The 23716-nt window shown below is 48.8% G+C and overlaps 1 protein-coding gene across 1 annotated transcript in view; it reads right to left on the bottom strand.

Annotated features, from left to right (window-relative positions):
* Positions 1–219: 219 nt before the first annotated feature.
* Positions 220–23716, bottom strand: part of LOC135532807 (neurotrypsin-like) — a gene marked incomplete at its 3' end in the record, with an annotated part of 52667 nt that continues 29170 nt past the window's right edge. Inside the window, 2 exon segments of the mRNA XM_064960242.1 lie at positions 220–425; positions 11894–12035. Of these exon segments, the coding sequence (XP_064816314.1) occupies positions 220–425; positions 11894–12035 (348 nt within the window).

Genomic DNA, 23716 nt, shown 5'->3' with positions numbered 1-23716 from the left:
GAGGACAGGACACAGTCAGTCTAGTGGACAGGACACAGTCAGTCAGTCTAGAGGACAGGACACAGTCAGTCTAGAGGACAGGACACAGTCAGTCTAGAGGACAGGACACAGTCAGTCTAGTGGACAGGACACAGTCAGTCAGTCTAGAGGACAGGACACAGTCAGGCTAGAGGATAGGACACAGTCAGTCTAGAGGATAGGACACAGTCAGTCACTGACCTTTGCCCTCTGTGTCGCTGAACTGTGATTGGCCGTAGTCACAGATGACCCCGGCGTCTTCGCTATGGCGACAGTTATGCGCCCCGGTTGGCTGCTTGAGGCAGTCGACCAACGAACGCTCTTCGCCGGAACACTTCACGTTGTCCACATGGATAGGCCCCTCCCCCTCGCCAAAATACGCCATCACACGGGCCTTCGCCGCTCCACTGAAGACGACACACAAACATCGCAGACAGACACAGTGTATGAGCGTAAAAGAAACTTCCACACAACAGAGTTACACTTAGACACTGAATCAACTACGGTACGGCTGAATCAACTACGGTTGAATCAACTACGGTACGGTTGAATCAACTACGATACGGTTGAATCAACTACGGTACGGTTGAATCAACTACGATACGGTTGAATCAACTACGATACGGTTGAATCAACTACGATACGGTTGAATCAACTACGATACGGTTGAATCAACTACGATACGGTTGAATCAACTACGATACCAATGAATCAACTACGATACGGTTGAATCAACTACGATACCAATGAATCAACTATGGTACGGTTGAATCAACTACAATACGGTTGAATCAACTACGATACGGTTGAATCAACTATGGTACGGTTGAATCAACTACGGTACGGTTGAATCAACTACGACACGGTTGAATCAACTACGATACGGTTGAATCAACTACGTTACGGTTGAATCAACTACGATACGGTTGAATCAACTACGGTTGAATCAACTACGATACGATTGAATCAACTATGGTACGGTTGAATCAATTACGATACGGTTGAATCAACTATGGTACGGTTGAATCAACTACGATACGGTTGAATCAACTACGATACGGTTGAATCAACTACGATACGGTTGAATCAACTACGATACGGTTGAATCAACTACGATACGGTTGAATCAACTACGATACGGTTGAATCAACTATGGTACGGTTGAATCAACTACGATACGGTTGAATCAACTACGATACGGTTGAATCAACTACGATACGGTTGAATCAACTACGATACGGTTGAATCAACTACGTTACGGTTGAATCAACTACGATACGGTTGAATCAACTACGGTTGAATCAACTACGATACGATTGAATCAACTATGGTACGGTTGAATCAATTACGATACGGTTGAATCAACTATGGTACGGTTGAATCAACTATGGTACGGTTGAATCAACTACGATACGGTTGAATCAACTACGATACGGTTGAATCAACTACGATACGGTTGAATCAACTTCTGATGCGTTGAATCAACTACGATCGGTTGAATCAATTACGATCACGGTTGAATCAACTACGATCGGTTGAGTAAACTACGATCTGGTTGAATCAACTACGATCTGGTTGAATCAACTACGTTACGGTTGAATCAACTACGATACGGTTGAATCAACTACGATATGGTTGAATCAACTACGATACGGTTGAATCAACTACGACACGGTTGAATCAACTACGATACCAATGAATCAACTATGGTACGGTTGAATCAACTACAATACGGTTGAATCAACTACGATACGGTTGAATCAACTACGATACGGTTGAATCAACTACGATACGGTTGAATCAACTATGGTTCCGTTGAATCAACTACGGTACGTTTGAATCAACTACGATACGGTTGAATCAACTACGATACCGTTGAATCAACTACGGTACGGTTGAGTCAACTACGGTACGGTTGAATCAACAATGGTACGTCCGGTTGAATCAACTACGATACGGTTGAATCAACTACGATACGGTTGAATCCACTACGATACGGTTGAATCAACTATGGCACGGTCATCATTGTAACTAACCTCGACAACTACTGTGATTATTATTATTTGACCAAGCTGATCATTTATGAACATTTGAACATCTTGGCCATGTTCTGTTATAATCTCCACCCGGCACAGCCAGAAGAGGACTGGCCACCCCACATAGCCTGGTTCCTCTCTAGGTTTCTTCCTAGGTTCTGGCCTTTCTAGGGAGTTTTTCCTAGCCAACGTGCTTCTACATATGCATTGCTTGCTGTTTGGGGTTTTAGGCTTGGTTTCTGTACAGCACTTGGAGATATCAGCTGATCTAAGAAGGGCTTTATAAATACATTTGATTTGATTTGATTTGAATCATCATTGTAATATTTCAGTGTCCATATTTTATTTTTTATTTTTTTATTTCACCTTTATTTAACCAGGTAGGCTAGTTGAGAACAAGTTCTCATTTACAACTGCGAACTGGCCAAGATAAAGCATAGCAGTGTGAACAGACAACAGAGTTACACATGGAGTAAACAATTAACAAGTCAATAACACAGTAGAAAAAAAGGGGAGTCTATATACAATGTGTGCAAAAGGCATGAGGAGGTAGGCGAATAATTACAATATTGCAGATTAACACTGGATTGATAAATGATCATGTACAGGTAGAGATATTGGTGTGCAAAAGAGCAGAAAAGTAAATAAATAAAAACTGTGGGGATGAGGTAGGTGAAAATGGGTGGGCTATTTACCAATAGATTATGTACAGCTGCAGCGATCGGTTAGCTGCTCAGATAGCTGATGTTTGAAGTTGGTGAGGGAGATAAAGGTCTCCAACTTCAGCGATTTTTGCAATTCGTTCCAGTCACAGGCAGCAGAGAACTGGAACGAAAGGCGGCCGAATGAGGTGTTGGCTTTAGGGATGATCAGTGAGATACACCTGCTGGAGCGCGTGCTACGGATGGGTGTTGCCATCGTGACCAGTGAACTGAGATAAGGCGGAGCTTTACCTAGCATGGCCTTGTAGACGATCTGGAGCCAGTGGGTCTTGCGACGAATATGTAGCGAGGGCCAGCCGACTAGAGCATACAAGTCGCAGTGGTGGGTAGTATAAGGTGCTTTAGTGACAAAACGGATGGCACTGTGATAAACTGCATCCAGTTTGCTGAGAAGAGTGTTGGAAGCAATTTTGGAGATGACATCGCCGAAGTCGAGGATCGGTAGGATAGTCAGTTTTACTAGGGTAAGCTTGGCAGCGTGAGTGAAGGAGGCTTTGTTACGGAATAGAAAGCCGACTCTTGATTTGATTTTCGATTGGAGATGTTTGATATGGGTCTGGAAGGAGAGTTTGCAGTCTAGCCAGACACCTAGGTACTTATAGGTGTCCACATATTCAAGGTCGGAACCATCCAGTGTGGTGATGCTAGTCGGGCATGCGGGTGCAGGCAGCGATCGGTTGAAAAGCATGCATTTGGTTTTACTAGCGTTTAAGAGCAGTTGGAGGCCACGGAAGGAGTGTTGTATGGCATTGAAGCTAGTTTGGAGGTTAGATAGCACAGTGTCCAATGACGGGCCGAAAGTATATAGAATGGTGTCGTCTGCGTAGAGGTGGATCAGGGAATCGCCCGCAGCAAGAGCAACATCATTGATATATACAGAGAAAAGAGTCGGCCCGAGAATTGAGCCCTGTGGCACCCCCATAGAGACTGCCAGAGGACCGGACAGCATGCCCTCCGATTTGACACACTGAACTCTGTCTGCAAAGTAATTGGTGAACCAGGCAAGGCAGTCATCCGAAAAACCGAGGCTACTGAGTCTGCCGATAAGAATATGGTGATTGACAGAGTCGAAAGCCTTGGCAAGGTCGATGAAGACGGCTGCACAGTACTGTCTTTTATCGATGGCGGTTATGATGTCGTTTAGTACCTTGAGTGTGGCTGAGGTGCACCCGTGACCGGCTCGGAAACCCGATTGCACAGCGGAGAAGGTACGGTGGGATTCGAGATGGTCAGTGACCTGTTTGTTGACTTGGCTTTCCAGACCTTAGATAGGCAAGGCAGAATGGATATAGGTCTGTAACAGTTTGGGTCCAGGGTGTCTCCCCCTTTGAAGAGGGGGATGACTGCGGCAGCCTTCCAATCCTTGGGGATCTCAGACGATATGAAAGAGAGGTTGAACAGGCTGGTAATAGGTGTTGCGACAATGGCGGCGGATAGTTTCAGAAATAGAGGGTCCAGATTGTCAAGCCCAGCTGATTTATACGGGTCCAGGTTTTGCAGCTCTTTCAGAACATCTGCTATCTGGATTTTGGTAAAGGAGAACCTGGAGAGGCTTGGGCGAGGAGCTGCGGGGGGGCCGGAGCTGTTGGTCGAGGTTGGAGTAGCCAGGCGGAAGGCATGGCCAGCCGTTGAGAAATGCTTGTTGAAGTTTTCAATAATCATGGATTTGTCTGTGGTGACCGTGTTCCCTAGCCTCAGTGCAGTGGGCAGCTGGGAGGAGGTGCTCTTGTTCTCCATGGACTTCACAGTGTCCCAGAACATTTTGGAGTTGGAGCTACAGGATGCAAACTTCTGCCTGAAGAAGCTATCTCTATTACAGTAAAATATTCTCCACATGTTTCAGTGTCCATATGAACCATTCTGTTGGAACACACCTCAAATGCAAATAGCGAGATAAAACACTTGTCAGAGAGTGAGATGTGATCTCTCAACTTTGTTGGCGTGAGAGGTAGGGGGAGGGTCTTGGTGTGAGAGGCAGAGGGAGGGGCTTGGCGTGAGAGGCAGAGGGAGGGGCTTGGTGTGAGAGAGAGTGGGATGGGCTTGGTGGGAGAAACAGAGGGAGGGGCTTGGCGTGAGAGGCGGGGGGAGGAGCTTGGTGTGACAAGAAGTGGGAGGGGCTTGGTGTGAGAGGAAGTGGGAGGGGCTTGATGTGAGAGACAGAGGGGTGACTTGGCGTGAGAAGCAGGCGGAGGGGCTTTGGTGTGAGAGGTGGGGGGAGGGGCTTGGTGTGAGAGGCAGTGGGAGGGGCTTGGTGTGAGAGGGAGTGGGAGGGGCTTGATGTGAGAGACAGAGTGGTGAGTTGGCGTGAGAAGCAGGCGGAGGGGCTTTGGTGTGAGAGGCGGGGGGAGGGGCTTGGTGTGAGAGGAAGTGGGAGGGGCTTGGAGTGAGAGGCAGTGGGAGGGGCTTTGTGTGACAGGAAGTGGGAGGGGCTTGGCATGAGAGGCAGTGGGAGGGGCTTGGAATGAGAGGCAGTGGGAGGGGCTTTGCGTGAGAGGCAGTGGGAGGTGTGTTTCTTTGGGTTTATTATGGACCTCAGCTTGTCGCCTGCCTTCCCACCTTTGGGACCACGACTCCCATTGTTAGGGTGGAGACGTGCATCTCGTCATTACATACACATATCTGGTGTAAATGGGTAGGGGCACACTGAGGAGCGAAGGAGACGAGACCAAAAAGACAACACACACAGACACATCCACTACCATCTACATTATGTCTGTCTGTCCTCCAGATTCTACCATCTACATTATGTCTGTCTGTCCTCCAGATTCTAACATCTACATTATGTCAGTCTGTCTGTCTGTCCTCCAGATTCTACCATCTACATTATGTCTGTCTGTCTGTCTGTCTGTCCTCCAGATTCTACCATCTACATTATGTCTGTCTGTCTGTCCTCCAGATTCTACCATCTACATTATGTCAGTCTGTCTGTCCTCCAGATTCTACCATCTACATTACATTATGTCTGTCTGTCCTCCAGATTCTACCATCTACATTATGTCTGTCTGTCTGTCTGTCTGTCTGTCTGTCTGTCTGTCTGTCTGTCTGTCTGTCTGACCTCCAGATTCTACCATCTACATTATGTCTGTCTGTCCTCCAGATTCTACCATCTACATTATGTCTGTCTGTCTGTCTGTCTGTCCTCCAGATTCTACCATCTACATTATCTCTGTCTGTCTGTCTGTCCTCCAGATTCTACCATCTACATTATGTCTGTCTGTCTGTCTGTCCTCCAGATTCTACCATCTACATTACATTATGTCTGTCTGTCCTCCAGATTCTACCATCTACATTATGTCTGTCTGTCTGTCTGTCTGTCTGTCTGTCTGTCTGTCTGTCTGTCAGTCTGTCTGTCTGTCTGACCTCCAGATTCTACCATCTACATTATGTCTGTCTGTCTGTCCTTCAGATTCTACGATCTACATTATGTCTGTCCTCCAGATTCTACCATCTACATTATGTCTGTCTGTCTGTCTGTCTGTCTGTCTGTCTGTCTGTCTGTCTGTCTGTCTGTCTGACCTCCAGATTCTACCATCTACATTATGTCTGTCTGTCCTCCAGATTCTACCATCTACATTATGTCAGTCTGTCTGTCTGTCCTCCAGATTCTACCATCTACATTATGTCTGTCTGTCTGTCTGTCTGTCTGTCTGTCCTCCAGATTCTACCATCTACATTATGTCTGTCAGTCTGTCTGTCCTCCAGATTCTACCATCTACATTATGTCTGTCTGTCCTCCAGATTCTACCATCTACATTATGTCTGTCTGTCCTCCAGATTCTACCATCTACATTATGTCAGTCTGTCTGTCTGTCCTCCAGATTCTACCATCTACATTATGTCTGTCTGTCTGTCTGTCTGTCCTCCAGATTCTACCATCTACATTATGTCTGTCAGTCTGTCTGTCCTCCAGATTCTACCATCTACATTATGTCTGTCTGTCTGTCTGTCTGTCTGTCTGTCTGTCTGACCTCCAGATTCTACCATCTACATTATGTCTGTCTGTCTGTCTGTCTGTCTGTCTGTCTGTCTGTCTGTCTGTCTGTCTGTCTGTCTGTCTGTCCTCCAGATTCTACCATCTACATTATGTCTGTCTGTCTGTCTGTCTGTCTGTCTGTCTGTCTGTCTGTCTGTCTGTCCTCCAGATTCTACCATCTACATTATGTCTGTCTGTCTGTCTGTCTTCCAGATTCTACCATCTACATTATGTCTGTCTGTCTGTCTGTCTGTCTGTCTGTCTGTCTGTCTGTCTGTCTGTCCTCCAGATTCTACCATCTACATTATGTCTGTCTGTCTGTCCTCCAGATTCTACCATCTACATTACATTATGTCTGTCTGTCTGTCTGTCTGTCTGTCTGTCTGTCTGTCTGTCTGTCTGTCTGTCCTCCAGATTCTACCATCTACATTATGTCTGTCTGTCTGTCTGTCTGTCTGTCCTCCAGATTCTACCATCTACATTACATTATGTCTGTCTGTCTGTCTGTCTGTCTGTCTGTCTGTCTGTCTGTCTGTCCTCCAGATTCTACCATCTACATTATGTCTGTCTGTCTGTCCTCCAGATTCTACCATCTACATTATGTCTGTCTGTCTGTCCTACCGATTCTACCATCTACATTATGTCTGTCTGTCTGTCTGTCCTCCAGATTCTACCATCTACATTACATTATGTCTGTCTGTCTGTCTGTCCTCCAGATTCTACCATCTACATTACATTATGTCTGTCTGTCTGTCTGTCCTCCAGATTCTACCATCTACATTATGTCTGTCTGTCTGTCTGTCTGTCTGTCTGTCCTCCAGATTCTACCATCTACATTACATTATGTCTGTCTGTCTGTCTGTCTGTCTGTCTGTCTGTCTGTCCTCCAGATTCTTAGAGTTCCTAGAGTCAGTAATAAAACCTGACAGGCCTCAGAGACACATTCATCTCTCTCTCTCTGTGTGTGATGTATGTAATTTGTTTTCCCTGAACCTGGAGGCTGTGACACGCTCTGCTCTGCTCTGTCTGCCTTATTCACTACAGATGTTACTGAGCAGATACTTTCAGATAGAGAGAGACAGATAGAGACAGGGAGAGAGAGACAGAGAGAGAGACAGGGAGAGAGAGAGACACACACAGGGAGAGACAGAGACAGAGAGACAGAGACAGAGACACAGAGAGAGACAGAGAGAGAGAAAGACAGAGATAGACAGATAGAGAGAGAGAGACAGACACAGAGAGAGAGAGAGAGACAGAGACACAGAGACAGAGAAACAGAGAGACAGAGCGACAGAGAGAGAGACAGAGCGACACAGAGAGAGAGAGACAGAGAGACAGAGCAACACAGAGAGAGACAGACAGAGTGAGACAGACAGAGCGACACAGAGCGACACAGAGAGAGACAGAGCGACACAGAGCGACACAGAGAGAGACAGAGCGACACAGAGAGAGAGAGAGAGACAGAGGCAGAGCGACACAGAGAGAGACAGAGACAGAGCAACACAGAGAGAGACAGAGAGAGACAGAGACAGAGTGAAGGAGAGAGAGACAGAGCGACAGAGAGAGACTCAGACAGAGCGAGAGAGAGACAGAAAGAGAGAGACACAGACAGAGAGACAGAAAGAGAGAGAGACAGACAGAGAGACATAAAGAGAGAGAGAGACAGACAGAGAGACAGAAAGAGAGAGAGACACAGACAGAGAGACAGAGAGAGAGCGAGACAGAGCGACACAGAGCGACACAGAGAGAGACAGAGCGACACAGAGAGAGAGAGAGAGAGAGACAGAGGCAGAGCGACACAGAGAGAGACAGAGACAGAGCAACACAGAGAGAGACAGAGACAGAGCGAAAGAGAGAGAGACAGAGCGACAGAGAGAGAGAGAGAGAGAGACAGAGGCAGAGCGACACAGAGAGAGACAGAGACAGAGAGAGAGAGAGACCCAGACAGACACAGAGAGACACAGACAGAGAGACAGAGAGAGACAGAGGCAGAGCGACACAGAGAGAGACAGAGACAGAGAGAGACCCAGACAGACACAGAGAGACACAGACAGAGAGACAGAGAGAGACAGAGGCAGAGCGACACAGAGAGAGACAGAGACAGAGAGAGAGAGAGACCCAGACAGACACAGAGAGACACAGAGACAGAGAGACAGAGAGAGACAGAGGCAGAGAGAGACAGAGAGAGACAGAGGCAGAGCGACACAGAGAGAGACAGAGACAGAGAGAGAGAGAGAGACCCAGACAGACACAGAGAGACACAGACAGAGAGACAGAGAGAGACAGAGGCAGAGCGACACAGAGAGAGACAGAGACAGAGAGAGAGAGAGACCCAGACAGACACAGAGAGACACAGAGACAGAGAGACAGAGAGAGACAGAGGCAGAGAGAGACAGAGAGAGACAGAGGCAGAGCGACACAGAGAGAGACAGAGACAGAGAGAGAGAGAGACCCAGACAGACACAGAGAGACACAGACAGAGCGAAAGAGAGAGAGAGACAGAGGCAGAGAGCGAGAGGGGGATGGGTGTATCCTGGTAGAAACCTCCCCCATTTGTAATTCTCCCCCCCTGCAAATCTACACGGTGTCTTAACAGGGAGAATCCATATGTATGAACGATTCGACGACACACCTCAACACTACTACACACACCTCAACACTACTACACACACCTCAACACACCTCAACACTACTACACACACCAACACTACTACACACACCTCAACACTACTACACACACCTCAACACTACTACACACACCTCAACACACCTCAACACTACTACACACCTCAACACACCTCAACACTACTACACACACCAACACTACTACACACACCTCAACACTACTACACACACCTCAAAACTCCTAAACACACCTCAACACTACTACACACACCTCAACACTACTACACACACCTCAACACTACTACACACACCTCAACACTACAACACACACCTCAACACTACAACACACACCTCAACACTAAACACACCTCAACACTACTACACACACCTCAACACCTCAACACCACTAAACACACCTCAACACCACTAAACACACCTCAACACCACTAAACACGCCTCAACACCTCAACACCACTAAACACACCTCAACACCTCAACACCACTAAACACACCTCAACACCTCAACACCACTAAACACACCTCAACACCACTAAACACACCCCAACACTCCTCAACACCACTAAACACACCTCAACACCTCAACACCACTAAACACACCTCAACACCTCAACACCACTAAACACACCTCAACACCTCAACACCACTAAACACACCTCAACACCTCAACACCACTAAACACACCTCAACACCACTAAACACACCTCAACACCACTAAACACACCCCAACACTCCTCAACACCACTAAACACACCTCAACACACCTCAACACCTCAACACCTCAACACCACTAAACACACCTCAACACCACTAAACACACCCCAACACCTCAACACCACTAAACACACCTCAACACCACTAAACACACCTCAACACCACTAAACACACCCCAACACACCTCAACACCACTAAACACACCTCAACACCTCAACACCACTAAACACACCTCAACACCACTAAACACACCTCAACACCACTAAACACACCTCAACACCTCAACACCACTAAACACACCTCAACACCACTAAACACACCTCAACACCACTAAACACACCTCAACACACCTCAACACCTCAACACCACTAAACACACCTCACCACCACTAAACACTCCTCAACACCTCAACACCACTAAACACACCTCAACACCACTAAACACACCCCAACACACCTCAACACCACTAAACACACCTCAACACCACTAAACACACCTCAACACACCTCACCATATGCCCACTAAAGAGTTTCAGCCTCAAAGTAGAGGATAGAAAAATAAACACAAGCTCACCTTACAGAATGTGTTCTACAGCTTATGTGTTGTGTGTGTGTGTGTGTGTGTGTGTGTGTGTGTGTGTGTGTGTGTGTGTGTGTGTGTGTGTGTGTGTGTGTGTGTGTGTGTGTGTGTGTGTGTGTGTGTGTGTCTGTGTGTGTGTGTGTGTGTGTGTGTGTGTGTGTGTGTGTGTGTGTGTGTCTGTGTGTGTGTGTGTGTGTGTGTGTGTGTGTGTGTGTGTGTGTGTGTGTCAGTATCAGACTACAGTCTACCAGTCCACTTGGCCCAAGTCACACGCGTGTGTGTACCGTGTAAATTGTAGCGTGTAGCGTGACACGGAGGAATACCCTGCTCTGAAAAACATGATGAAGTGTAGACTAAAACAGAGGGAGAGAGAATGGAAGAAGGCAGGGTGGAGATGAAGGGGGAGAGAGTCCCGTTACTATAGAAACACTCTGGTCAATGTGGAGAGAGAATGGAAGAAGGCAGGGTGGGGATGAAGGGGGAGAGAGTCCCGTTACTATAGAAACACTCTGGTCAATGTGGAGAGAGAATGGAAGAAGGCAGGGTGGGGATGAAGGGGGAGAGAGTCCCGTTACTATAGAAACACTCTGGTCAATGTGGAGTGAGTCATGTTACTATAGAAACACTCTGGTCAATGTGGAGTGAGTCACGTTACTATAGAAACACTCTGGTCAATGTGGAGTGAGTCCTGTTACTATAGAAACACTCTGGTCAATGTGGAGTGAGTCCCGTTACTATAGAAACACTGGTCAATGTGGAGTGAGTCACGTTACTATAGAAACACTGGTCAATGTGGAGTGAGTCACGTTACTATAGAAACACTGGTCAATGTGGAGTGAGTCCTGTTACTATAGAAACACTCTGGTCAATGTGGAGTGAGTCCCGTTACTATAGAAACACTGGTCAATGTGGAGTGAGTCCTGTTACTATAGAAACACTCTGGTCAATGTGGAGTGAGTCCCGTTACTATAGAAACACTGGTCAATGTGGAGTGAGTCACGTTACTATAGAAACACACTGGTCAATGTGGAGTGAGTCACGTTACTATAGAAACACTCTGGCCAATGTAGAGTGAGTCGCGTTACTATAGAAACACTCTGGCCAATGTAGAGTGAGTCACGTTACTACAGAAACACTCTGGCCAATGTAGAGTGAGTCCTGTTACTATAGAAACAGTGAGTGAGTCACCGAATGGTAGTGTTACAGACCTGTATCCCAGCTGTCGACACACCACCTCCGCGTTTACGTCTGTCCATCCATCGTCACACACCGTCCCCCAGGTCCCCTGGAGGTACACCTCTACTCTCCCCTCATTAACGCTCTCCCCTCCTACCAGCCTCACCGGGATACCTGCAACACACATACACAGAGGGAGGGGAGGGGAGAGGAGAGGAGAGGAGAGGAGAGGAGGGGAGGGGAGAGGGAGAGGAGAGGAGGAGGGAGGGAGGGAGGGAGGGAGGGAGGGAGGGAGGGAGGGAGGGAGGGAGGGAGGGAGGGGAGGGAGGGAGAGGAGAGGGAGAGGAGAGAGGGAGAGGGAGAGGGGAGGGAGGGGAGGGAGGGAGAGGAGGGAGAGGAGAGGAGAGGAGAGGAGAGGAGAGGAGAGGAGAGGAGAGGAGAGGAGAGGGAGGGGAGGGGAGGGGAGAGGAGGGGAGAGGAGAGGAACAGTTAGCCCTGGCCGCTTTGAAAATACCATTGTACATAACACCCAACTCTCCCCCATGTCTCCGTCCGGTTAGCTAATCTAATCAGTCAGAACTGTTCAACAGATCATCACTCCTCTACACTTACAGAAACACACACACCCATGTGTAGAGTCACACACACACACACACACACACACACACACACACACACACACACACACACACACACACACACACACACACACACACACACACACACACACACACACACGTGTAAAGTCACACACACCAGTCAGTCAGGTACTAATGTGTTTCTCACCTGGTTTAGGCTCTCTGCTCTTTTGGGCTCTGGGCCAAAGGGTGTGTGTGTGTGTGTGTGTGTGTGTATGTGTGTGTGTGTGTGTTTTATGAGCAGTTGTTTCCACATGGGTGTACTAAATGTTTTCATGATCTTATCACGGTCATGCTATTCAGAACCTAAAGTGACAGGGGTGAAACGCACACACACACACACACACACACACACACACACACACACACACACACACACACACACACACACACACACACACACACACACACACACACACACACACACACACACACACACACACACACACACACACACACACAGCTCCAACACTTCCCCAACAACACAAGCTGTTACATAAAACTGTCATCAATCATAGAGAGGGCTGAGGAGAGAGGGCCGAGGAGAGAGGGCCGAGGAGAGAGGGCCGAGGAGAGAGGGCCGAGGAGAGAGGCCCGAGGTGAGAGGGTCGAGGAGAGAGGGCCGAGGAGAGAGGGTTGAGGATAGAGGGTTGAGGAGAGAGGGCCGAGGAGAGAGGGCCGAGGAGAGAGGGTTGAGGAGTGAGGGTTGAGGAGAGAGGGCCGAGGAGAGAGGGCCGAGGAGAGAGGGTTGAGGAGAGAGGGCCGAGGAGAGAGGGTTGAGTAGTGAGGGTTGAGGAGAGAGGGCCGAGGAGAGAGGGCCGAGGAGAGAGGGTTGAGGAGTGAGGGTTGAGGAGAGAGGGCCGAGGAGAGAGGGCCGAGGAGAGAGGGTTGAGGAGAGAGGGCCGAGGAGAGAGGGCCGAGGAGAGAGGGTTGAGTAGTGAGGGTTGAGGAGAGAGGGCCGAGGAGAGAGGGCCGAGGAGAGAGGGTTGAGGAGAGAGGGCCGAGGAGAGAGGGTTGAGGAGAGAGGGTTGAGTAGTGAGGGTTGAGGAGAGAGGGTTGAGTAGTGAGGGTTGAGGAGAGAGGGTTGAGTAGTGAGGGTTGAGGAGAGAGGGTTGAGGAGAGAGGGCCGAGGAGAGAGGGTTGAGGAGAGAGGGTTGAGGAGAGAGGGCCGAGGAGAGAGGGTTGAGGAGAGAGGGCCGAGGAGAGAGGGCCGAGGAGAGAGGTGTGTTTACACTTCAAAGCACTGCATGTCTTTTCCACTTGTCAACATGCAACACAAACCAAAACTGTCTGGGGAGGGGACACACACACACACACTGAGAGAGACACACACACACTGAGAGAGACACACACACACACACTGAGAGACACATACACACACACTGAGAGAGACACATACACACTGAGAGAGACACACACACACACACACTGAGAGAGACACATACACACTGAGAGAGACACACACACACACACACTGAGAGACACGCACACACACACTGAGAGAGACACACACACACACACACTGAGAGACACATACACACACACTGAGAGAGACACATACACACTGAGAGAGACACACACACACACACACACTGAGAGAGACACATACACACTGAGAGAGACACACACACACACACACTGAGAGAGACACATACACACTGAGAGAGACACATACACACTGAGAGAGACACACACACACACACACTGAGAGAGACACATACACACTGAGAGAGACACACACACACACACACTGAGAGAGACACATACACACTGAGAGAGACACACACACACACACACTGAGAGAGACACATACACACACTGAGAGAGACACACACACACTGAGAGAGACACACACACACACACACTGAGAGAGACACATACACACACTGAGAGAGACACACACACACACACTGAGAGACACACACCCCACCCCCTATTTGGCAATGACCTCATACCTCTATAGCATGGGGAATGGTTTGACTGTGACACCTCATTGACTATTTCAGTCAATGGTGTCACAGTCAAACCATTTCCCATGGTGTCACAGTCAAACTCTTCCCCATGTCTCTCAGTCAGAGGTGTTACAGTCAAACTCTTCCCCATGGTGTCACAGTCAAACTCTTCCCCATGGTGTCACAGTCAAACCATTCCCCATGGTGTCACAGTCAAACCCTTCCCCATGTCTCTCAGTCAGAGGTGTCACAGTCAAACTCTTCCCCATGTCTCTCAGTCAGAGGTGTCACAGTCAAACTCTTCCCCATGGTGTCACAGTCAAACCCTTCCCCATGGTGTCACAGTCAAACCATTCCCCATGGTGTCACAGTCAAACCCTTCCCCATGTCTCTCAGTCAGAGGTGTCACAGTCAAACTCTTCCCCATGTCTCTCAGTCAGAGGTGTCACAGTCAAACTCTTCCCCATGTCTCTCAGTCAGAGGTGTCACAGTCAAACTCTTCCCCATGTCTCTCAGTCAGAGGTGTCACAGTCAAACTCTTCCCCATGTCTCTCAGTCAGAGGTCTTACAGTCAAACCATTCCCAATGTCTCTCAGTCAGAGGTGTTACAGTCAAACCCTTCCCCATTTCTCTAAGTCAGAGGTGTCACAGTCAAACTCTTCCCCATGGTGTCACAGTCAAACTCTTCCCCATTTCTCTCAGTCAGAGGTGTCACAGTCAAACTCTTCCCCATGGTGTCACGGTCAAACCATTCCCCATGGTGTCACAGTCAAACCCTTCCCCATGTCTCTCAGTCAGAGGTGTCACAGTCAAACTCTTCCCCATGTCTCTCAGTCAGAGGTGTTACAGTCAAACTCTTCCCCATGGTGTCACAGTCAAACCATTCCCCATGGTGTTACAGTCAAACCATTCCCAATGTCTCTCAGTCAGAGGTGTCACAGTCAAACTCTTCCCCATGTCTCTCAGTCAGAGGTGTTACAGTCAAACTCTTCCCCATGTCTCTCAGTCAGAGGTGTTACAGTCAAACCCTTCCCCAAGTTTCTCAGAGGTGTCACAGTCAAACCCTTCCCCAAGTTTCTCAGTCAGAGGTGTCACAGTCAAACCCTTCCCCAAGTTACTCAGTGTTGTCAGATCCAAACCTTTCCCCAAGTTTCTCAGAGGTGTCACAGTCAAACCCTTCCCCAAGTTTCTCGGTGTTGTCACAGGCAAACCCTTCCCCAAGTTTCTCAGTCAGAGGTGTCACAGTCAAACCCTTCCCCAAGTTTCTCGGTGTTGTCACAGGCAAACCCTTCCCCAAGTTTCTCAGTCAGAGGTGTCACAGTCAAACCCTTCCCCAAGTTTCTCGGTGTTGTCACAGTCAAACCCTTCCCCAAGTTTCTCAGTCAGAGGTGTCACAGTCAAACCCTTCCGCAAGTTTCTCAGTCAGAAGTGTCACAGTCAAACCCTTCCGCAAGTTTCTCAGTCAGAGGTCTCACAGCCAAACCCTTCACCAAGTTTCTCAGTCAGAGGTGTCACAGTCAAACCCTTCCCCAAGTTTCTCGGTGTTGTCACAGTCAAACCCTTCCCCAAGTTTCTCAGTCAGAAGTGTCACAGTCAAACCCTTCCGCAAGTTTCTCAGTCAGAAGTGTCACAGTCAAACCCTTCCCCAAGTTACTCAGTGTTGTCAGATCCAAACCTTTCCCCAAGTTTCTCAGAGGTGTCACAGTCAAACCCTTCCCCAAGTTTCTCGGTGTTGTCACAGTCAAACCCTTCCGCAAGTTTCTCAGTCAGAAGTGTCACAGCCAAACCCTTCCCCAAGTTTCTCAGTCAGAGGTCTCACAGCCAAACCCTTCCCCATACCTCTCATTTAAAGGGCTATCAGCGCCAGATAGCGCCATCATGTTAAACCAAGTGGACATGACATCATTACCCGTATAGACCAGACAAAGACATCATTACCCCTATAGACCAGACAGAGACATCATTACCCCTATAGAACAGATAGAGACATCATTACCCCTATAGACCAGACAGAGACATCATTACCCCTATAGACCAGATAGAGACATCATTACCCCTATAGACCAGACAGAGACATCATTACCCCTATAGACCAGACAGAGACATCATTACCCCTATAGACCAGACAGAGACATCATTACCCCTATAGACCAGACAGAGACATCATTACCCCTATAGACCAGATAGAGACATCATTACCCCGATAGACATCATTACCCCTATAGACCAGACAGAGACATCATTACCCCTATAGACCAGACAGAGACATCATTACCCCTATAGAACAGATAGAGACATCATTACCCCTATAGACCAGACAGAGACATCATTACCCCTATAGACCAGATAGAGACATCATTACCCCTATAGACCAGATAGAGACATCATCACCCCTATAGATCAGATAGAGACATCATTACCCCTATAGACCAGACAGAGACATCATTACCCCTATAGATCAGATAGAGACATCATTACCCCTATAGACCAGACAGAGACATCATTACCCCTATAGACATCATTACCCCTATAGATCAGATAGAGACATCATTACCCCTATAGACCAGACAGAGACATCATTACCCCTATAGACCAGACAGAGACATCATTACCCCTATAGATCAGACAGAGACATCATTACCCCTATAGACCAGACAGAGACATCATTACCCCTATAGACCAGATAGAGACATCATTACCCCTATAGACCAGACAGAGACATCATTACCCCTATAGAACAGATAGAGACATCATTACCCCTATAGAACAGATAGAGACATCATTACCCCTATAGATCAGAGAGAGACATCATTACCCCTATAGAACAGATAGAGACATCGTTACCCCTATAGATCAGATAGAGACATCATTACCCCTATAGACCAGACAGAGACATCATTACCCCTATAGACATCATTACCCCTATAGAACAGATAGAGACATCATTACCCCTATAGATCAGAGAGAGACATCATTACCCCTATAGAACAGATAGACATCATTACCCCTATAGATAAGATAGAGATATCATTACCCTTATAGATATCATTACCCCTATAGACCAGATAGAGACGTCAATACCCCTATAGACATCATTACCCCTATAGATCAGATAGAGACATCATTACCCCAATAGACATCATTACCCCTATAGACATCATTACCCCTATAGACACCATTACCCCTATAAACCAGATAGAGACATCATTACCCCTATAGACATCATTACCCCTATAGACATCATTACCCCTATAAACCAGATAGACACATCATTACCCCTATAGACATCATTGCCCCTATAGATCAGATAGAGACATCATTACCCCTATAGACCAGACAGAGCCATCATTACCCCTATAGACATCATTACCCCTATAGATCAGATAGAGACATCATTACACCTATAGACCAGACAGAGACATCATTACCCCTATAGACCAGACAGAGCCATCATTACCCCTATAGATCAGATAGAGACATCATTACACCTATAGACCAGACAGAGACATCATTACCCCTATAGACCAGACAGAGCCATCATTACCCCTATAGACATCATTACCCCTATAGATCAGATAGAGACATCATTACACATATAGACATAATTACCCCTATAGATCAGATAGAGACATCATTACCCCAATAGACATCATTACCCCTATAGATCAGATAGAGACATCATTACACATATAGACATCATTACCCCTATAGATCAGATAGAGCCATCATTACCCCTATAGATCAGACAGAGACATCATTACCCCTATAGATCAGACATCATTACCCCTATAGATCAGATAGAGACATCATTACACCAATAGACATCATTACCCCTATAGACCAGACAGAGACATCATTACCCCTATAGACCAGACAGAGACATCTATACCCCTATAGACCAGACAGAGCCATCATTACCCCTATAGACCAGACAGAGACATCATTACCCCTATAGACCAGATAGAGACATCATTACCCCTATAGACCAGACAGAGACATCATTACACCTATAGACCAGACAGAGCCATCATTACCCCTATAGACCAGACAGAGACATCATTACCCCTATAGACCAGATAGAGACATCATTACACCTATAGACCAGACAGAGACATCATTACCCCTATAGACAAGACAGAGACATCATTACCCCTATAGACCAGACATAGACATCATTACCCCTATAGACCAGACAGAGACATCATTACCCCTATAGATCAGACAGAGACATCATTACCCCTATAGACCAGACAGAGCCATCATTACCCCTATAGACATCATTACCCCTATAGATCAGACAGAGACATCATTACCCCTATAGACATCATTACCCCTATAGATCAGACAGAGACATCATTACCCCTATAGACCAGACAGAGCCATCATTACCCCTATAGACATCATTACCCCTATAGAACAGACAGAGACATCATTACCCCTATAGACCAGACAGACATCATTACCCCTATAGACCAGACAGAGACATCATTACCCCTATAGATCAGACAGAGACATCATTACCCCTATAGACCAGATAGAGACATCATTACCCCAATAGACATCATTACCCCTATAGACCAGATAGAGACATCATTACCCCTATAGACCAGACAGAGACATCATTACCCCTATAGACCAGATAGAGACATCATTACCCCTATAGACCAGACAGAGACATCATTACCCCTATAGACCAGACAGAGACATCATTACCCCTATAGACCAGACAGAGACATCATTACCCCTATAGACCAGACAGAGACATCATTACCCCTATAGACCAGACAGACATCATTACCCCTATAGACCAGATAGAGACATCATTACCCCTATAGACATCATTACCCCTATAGACCAGACAGAGACATCATTACCCTTTAGACCAGACAGAGACATCATTACCCCTATAGACCAGACAGACATCATTACCCCTATAGACCAGATAGAGACATCATTACCCCTATAGACCAGATAGAGACATCATTACCCCTATAGACGAGACAGAGACATCATTACCCCTATAGACCAGATAGAGACATCATTAACCCTATAGATCAGATAGAGAGACGGAGAGACACTGAGCCCACAGAGAGTCCAGCTGACCAGGGAGACATGATGTTACAGAGAGACACTGAGCCCACAGAGAGTCCAGCTGACCAGGGAGACATGATGTTACGGAGAGACACTGAACCCACAGAGAGTCCAGCTGACCAGGGAGACAGGATGTTACGGAGAGACACTGAGCCCACAGAGAGTCCAGCTGACCAGGGAGACAGGATGTTACAGAGAGACACTGAGCCCACAGAGAGTCCAGCTGACCAGGGAGACAGGATGTTACGGAGAGACACTGAGCCCACAGAGAGTCCAGCCGACCAGTGAGACAGGATGTTACGGAGAGACACTGAGCCCACAGAGAGTTCAGCTGACCAGGGAGACAGGATGTTACGGAGAGACACTGAGCCCACAGAGAGTCCAGCTGACTAGTGAGACAGGATGTTACGGAGAGACAGTGAACCCACAGAGAGTCCAGTTGACCAGGGAGATGTTACAGAGAGACACTGAGCCCACAGAGAGTCCAGCTGACCAGGGAGATGTTACAGAGAGACACTGAGCCCACAGAGAGTCCAGCTGACCAGGGAGACAGGATGTTACGGAGAGACACTGAGCCCACAGAGAGTCCAGCTGACCAGTGAGACAGGATGTTACGGAGAGACACTGATCCCACAGAGAGTTCAGCTGACCAGGGAGACAGGATGTTACGGAGAGACACTGAGCCCACAGAGAGTCCAGCTGACTAGGGAGACAGGATGTTACGGAGAGACACTGAGCCCACAGAGAGTCCAGCTGACCAGGGAGACAGGATGTTACGGAGAGACACTGAGCCCACAGAGAGTCCAGCTGACCAGGGAGACAGGATGTTACGGAGAGACACTGAGCCCACAGAGAGTCCAGCTGACCAGTGAGACAGGATGTTACGGAGAGACACTGAGCCCACAGAGAGTACAGCTGACCAGGGAGACAGGATGTTATGGAGAGACACTGATCCCACAGAGAGTCCAGCTGACCAGGGAGACAGGATGTTATGGAGAGACACTGAGCCCACAGAGAGTCCAGCTGACCAGGGAGACAGGATGTTACGGAGAGACACTGAGCCCACAGAGAGTACAGCTGACCAGGGAGACAGGATGTTACGGAGAGACACTGAGCCCACAGAGAGTCCATTTGACCAGGGAGACAGGATGTTACGGAGAGACACTGAGCCCACAGAGAGTCCAGCTGACCAGTGAGACAGGATGTTACAGAGAGACACTGAGCCCACAGAGAGTCCAGCTGACCAGTGAGATGTTACAGAGAGACACTGAGCCCACAGAGAGTCCAGCTGACCAGGGAGACAGGATGTTACGGAGAGACACCGAGCCCACAGAGAGTCCAGCTGACCAGGGAGACTGGATGATACGGAGAGACACTGAGCCCACAGAGAGTCCAGCTGACCACGGAGACAGGATGTTACGGAGAGACACTGAGCCCACAGAGAGTCCAGCTGACCAGTGAGACAGGATGTTACGGAGAGACACTGAGCCCACAGAGAGTCCAGCTGACCAGGGAGATGTTACAGAGAGACACTGAGCCCACAGAGAGTCCAGCTGACCAGGGAGACAGGATGTTACGGAGAGACACTGAGCCCACAGAGAGTCCAGCTGACCAGGGAGACAGGATGTTACGGAGAGACACTGAGCCCACAGAGAGTCCAGCTGACCAGGGAGACAGGATGTTACGGAGAGACACTGAGCCCACAGAGAGTCCAGCTGACCAGGGAGACAGGATGCTACAGAGAGACACTGATCCCACAGAGAGTCCAGCTGACCAGGGAGACAGGGTGTTACGGAGAGACACTGAGCCCACAGAGAGTCCAGCTGACCAGGGAGACAGGATGTTACGGAGAGACACTGAGCCCACAGAGAGTTCAGCTGACCAGTGAGACAGGATGTTACGGAGAGACACTGAGCCGACAGAGAGTCCAGCTGACCAGGGAGACAGGATGTTACGGAGAGACACTGAGCCCACAGAGAGTCCAGCTGACCAGGGAGACAGGATGTTACGGAGAGACACTGAGCCCACAGAGAGTCCAGCTGACCAGTGAGACAGGATGTTACGGAGAGACACTGATCCCACAGAGAGTCCAGCTGACCAGGGAGACAGGATGTTACGGAGAGACACTGAGCCCACAGAGAGTCCAGCTGACCAGTGAGACAGGATGTTACGGAGAGACACTGAGCCCACAGAGAGTCCAGCTGACCAGGGAGACAGGATGTTACGGAGAGACACTGAGCCCACAGAGAGTCCAGCTGACCAGGGAGACAGGATGTTACGGAGAGACACTGAGCCCACAGAGAGTCCAGCTGACCAGGGAGACAGGATGTTACGGAGAGACACTGAGCCCACAGAGAGTCCAGCTGACCAGGGAGACAGGATGTTACGGAGAGACACTGAGCCCACAGAGAGTCCAGCAGACCAGGGAGATGTTACAGAGAGACACTGAGCCCACAGAGAGTCCAGCTGACCAGTGAGATGTTACAGAGAGACACTGAGCCCACAGAGAGTCCAGCTGACCACGGAGACAGGATGTTACGGAGAGACACCGAGCCCACAGAGAGTCCAGCTGACCAGGGAGACTGGATGTTACGGAGAGACACTGAGCCCACAGAGAGTCCAGCTGACCAGGGAGACATGATGTTACAGAGAGACACTGAGCCCACAGAGAGTCCAGCTGACCAGTGAGACAGGATGTTACAGAGAGACACTGAGCCCACAGAGAGTCCAGCTGACCAGGGAGACAGGATGTTACGGAGAGACACTGAGCCCACAGAGAGTCCAGCTGACCAGGGAGACAGGATGTTACGGAGAGACACTGAGCCCACAGAGAGTCCAGTTGACCAGTGAGATGTTACAGAGAGACACTGAGCCCACAGAGAGTCCAGCTGACCAGGAGACAGGATGTTACGGAGAGACACTGAGCCCACAGAGAGTCCAGCTGACCAGTGAGATGTTACGGAGAGACACTGAGCCCACAGAGAGTCCAGCTGACCAGTGAGATGTTACGGAGAGACACTGAGCCCACAGAGAGTCCAGCTGACCAGTGAGATGTTACGGAGAGACACTGAGCCCACAGAGAGTCCAGCTGACCAGTGAGATGTTACGGAGAGACACTGAGCCCACAGAGAGTCCAGCTGACCAGGGAGACAGGATGTTACGGAGAGACACTGAGCCCACAGAGAGTCCAGCTGACCAGTGAGACAGGATGTTACGGAGAGACACTGAGCCCACAGAGAGTCCAGCTGACCAGGGAGACAGGATGTTACGGAGAGACACTGAGCCCACAGCGAGTCCAGCTGACCAGGGAGACATGATGTTACAGAGAGACACTGAGCCCACAGAGAGTCCAGCTGACCAGGGAGACAGGATGTTACGGAGAGACACTGAGCCCACAGAGAGTCCAGCTGACCAGTGAGACAGGATGTTACGGAGAGACACTGAGCCCACAGAGAGTCCAGCAGACCAGGGAGATGTTACAGAGAGACACTGAGCCCACAGAGAGTCCAGCTGACCAGTGAGATGTTACAGAGAGACACTGAGCCCACAGAGAGTCCAGCTGACCAGGGAGACAGGATGTTACGGAGAGACACCGAGCCCACAGAGAGTCCAGCTGACCAGGGAGACTGGATGTTACGGAGAGACACTGAGCCCACAGAGAGTCCAGCTGACCAGGGAGACATGATGTTACAGAGAGACACTGAGCCCACAGAGTCCAGCTGACCAGTGAGACAGGATGTTACAGAGAGACACTGAGCCCACAGAGAGTCCAGCTGACCAGGGAGACAGGATGTTACGGAGAGACACTGAGCCCACAGAGAGTCCAGCTGACCAGGGAGACAGGATGTTACGGAGAGACACTGAGCCCACAGAGAGTCCAGTTGACCAGTGAGATGTTACAGAGAGACACTGAGCCCACAGAGAGTCCAGCTGACCAGGGAGACAGGATGTTACGGAGAGACACTGAGCCCACAGAGAGTCCAGCTGACCAGTGAGATGTTACGGAGATACACTGAGCCCACAGAGAGTCCAGCTGACCAGTGAGATGTTACGGAGAGACACTGAGCCCACAGAGAGTCCAGCTGACCAGTGAGATGTTACGGAGAGACACTGAGCCCACAGAGAGTCCAGCTGACCAGTGAGATGTTACGGAGAGACACTGAGCCCACAGAGA

Source organism: Oncorhynchus masou, unplaced genomic scaffold, assembly GCF_036934945.1.
Source record: "Oncorhynchus masou masou isolate Uvic2021 unplaced genomic scaffold, UVic_Omas_1.1 unplaced_scaffold_2039, whole genome shotgun sequence".
NCBI classification, from domain to species: Eukaryota; Metazoa; Chordata; class Actinopteri; order Salmoniformes; family Salmonidae; genus Oncorhynchus; species Oncorhynchus masou.
Note: the sequence above shows the minus strand (reverse complement) of the source record. Positions and strands in the feature narration are given on the sequence as shown.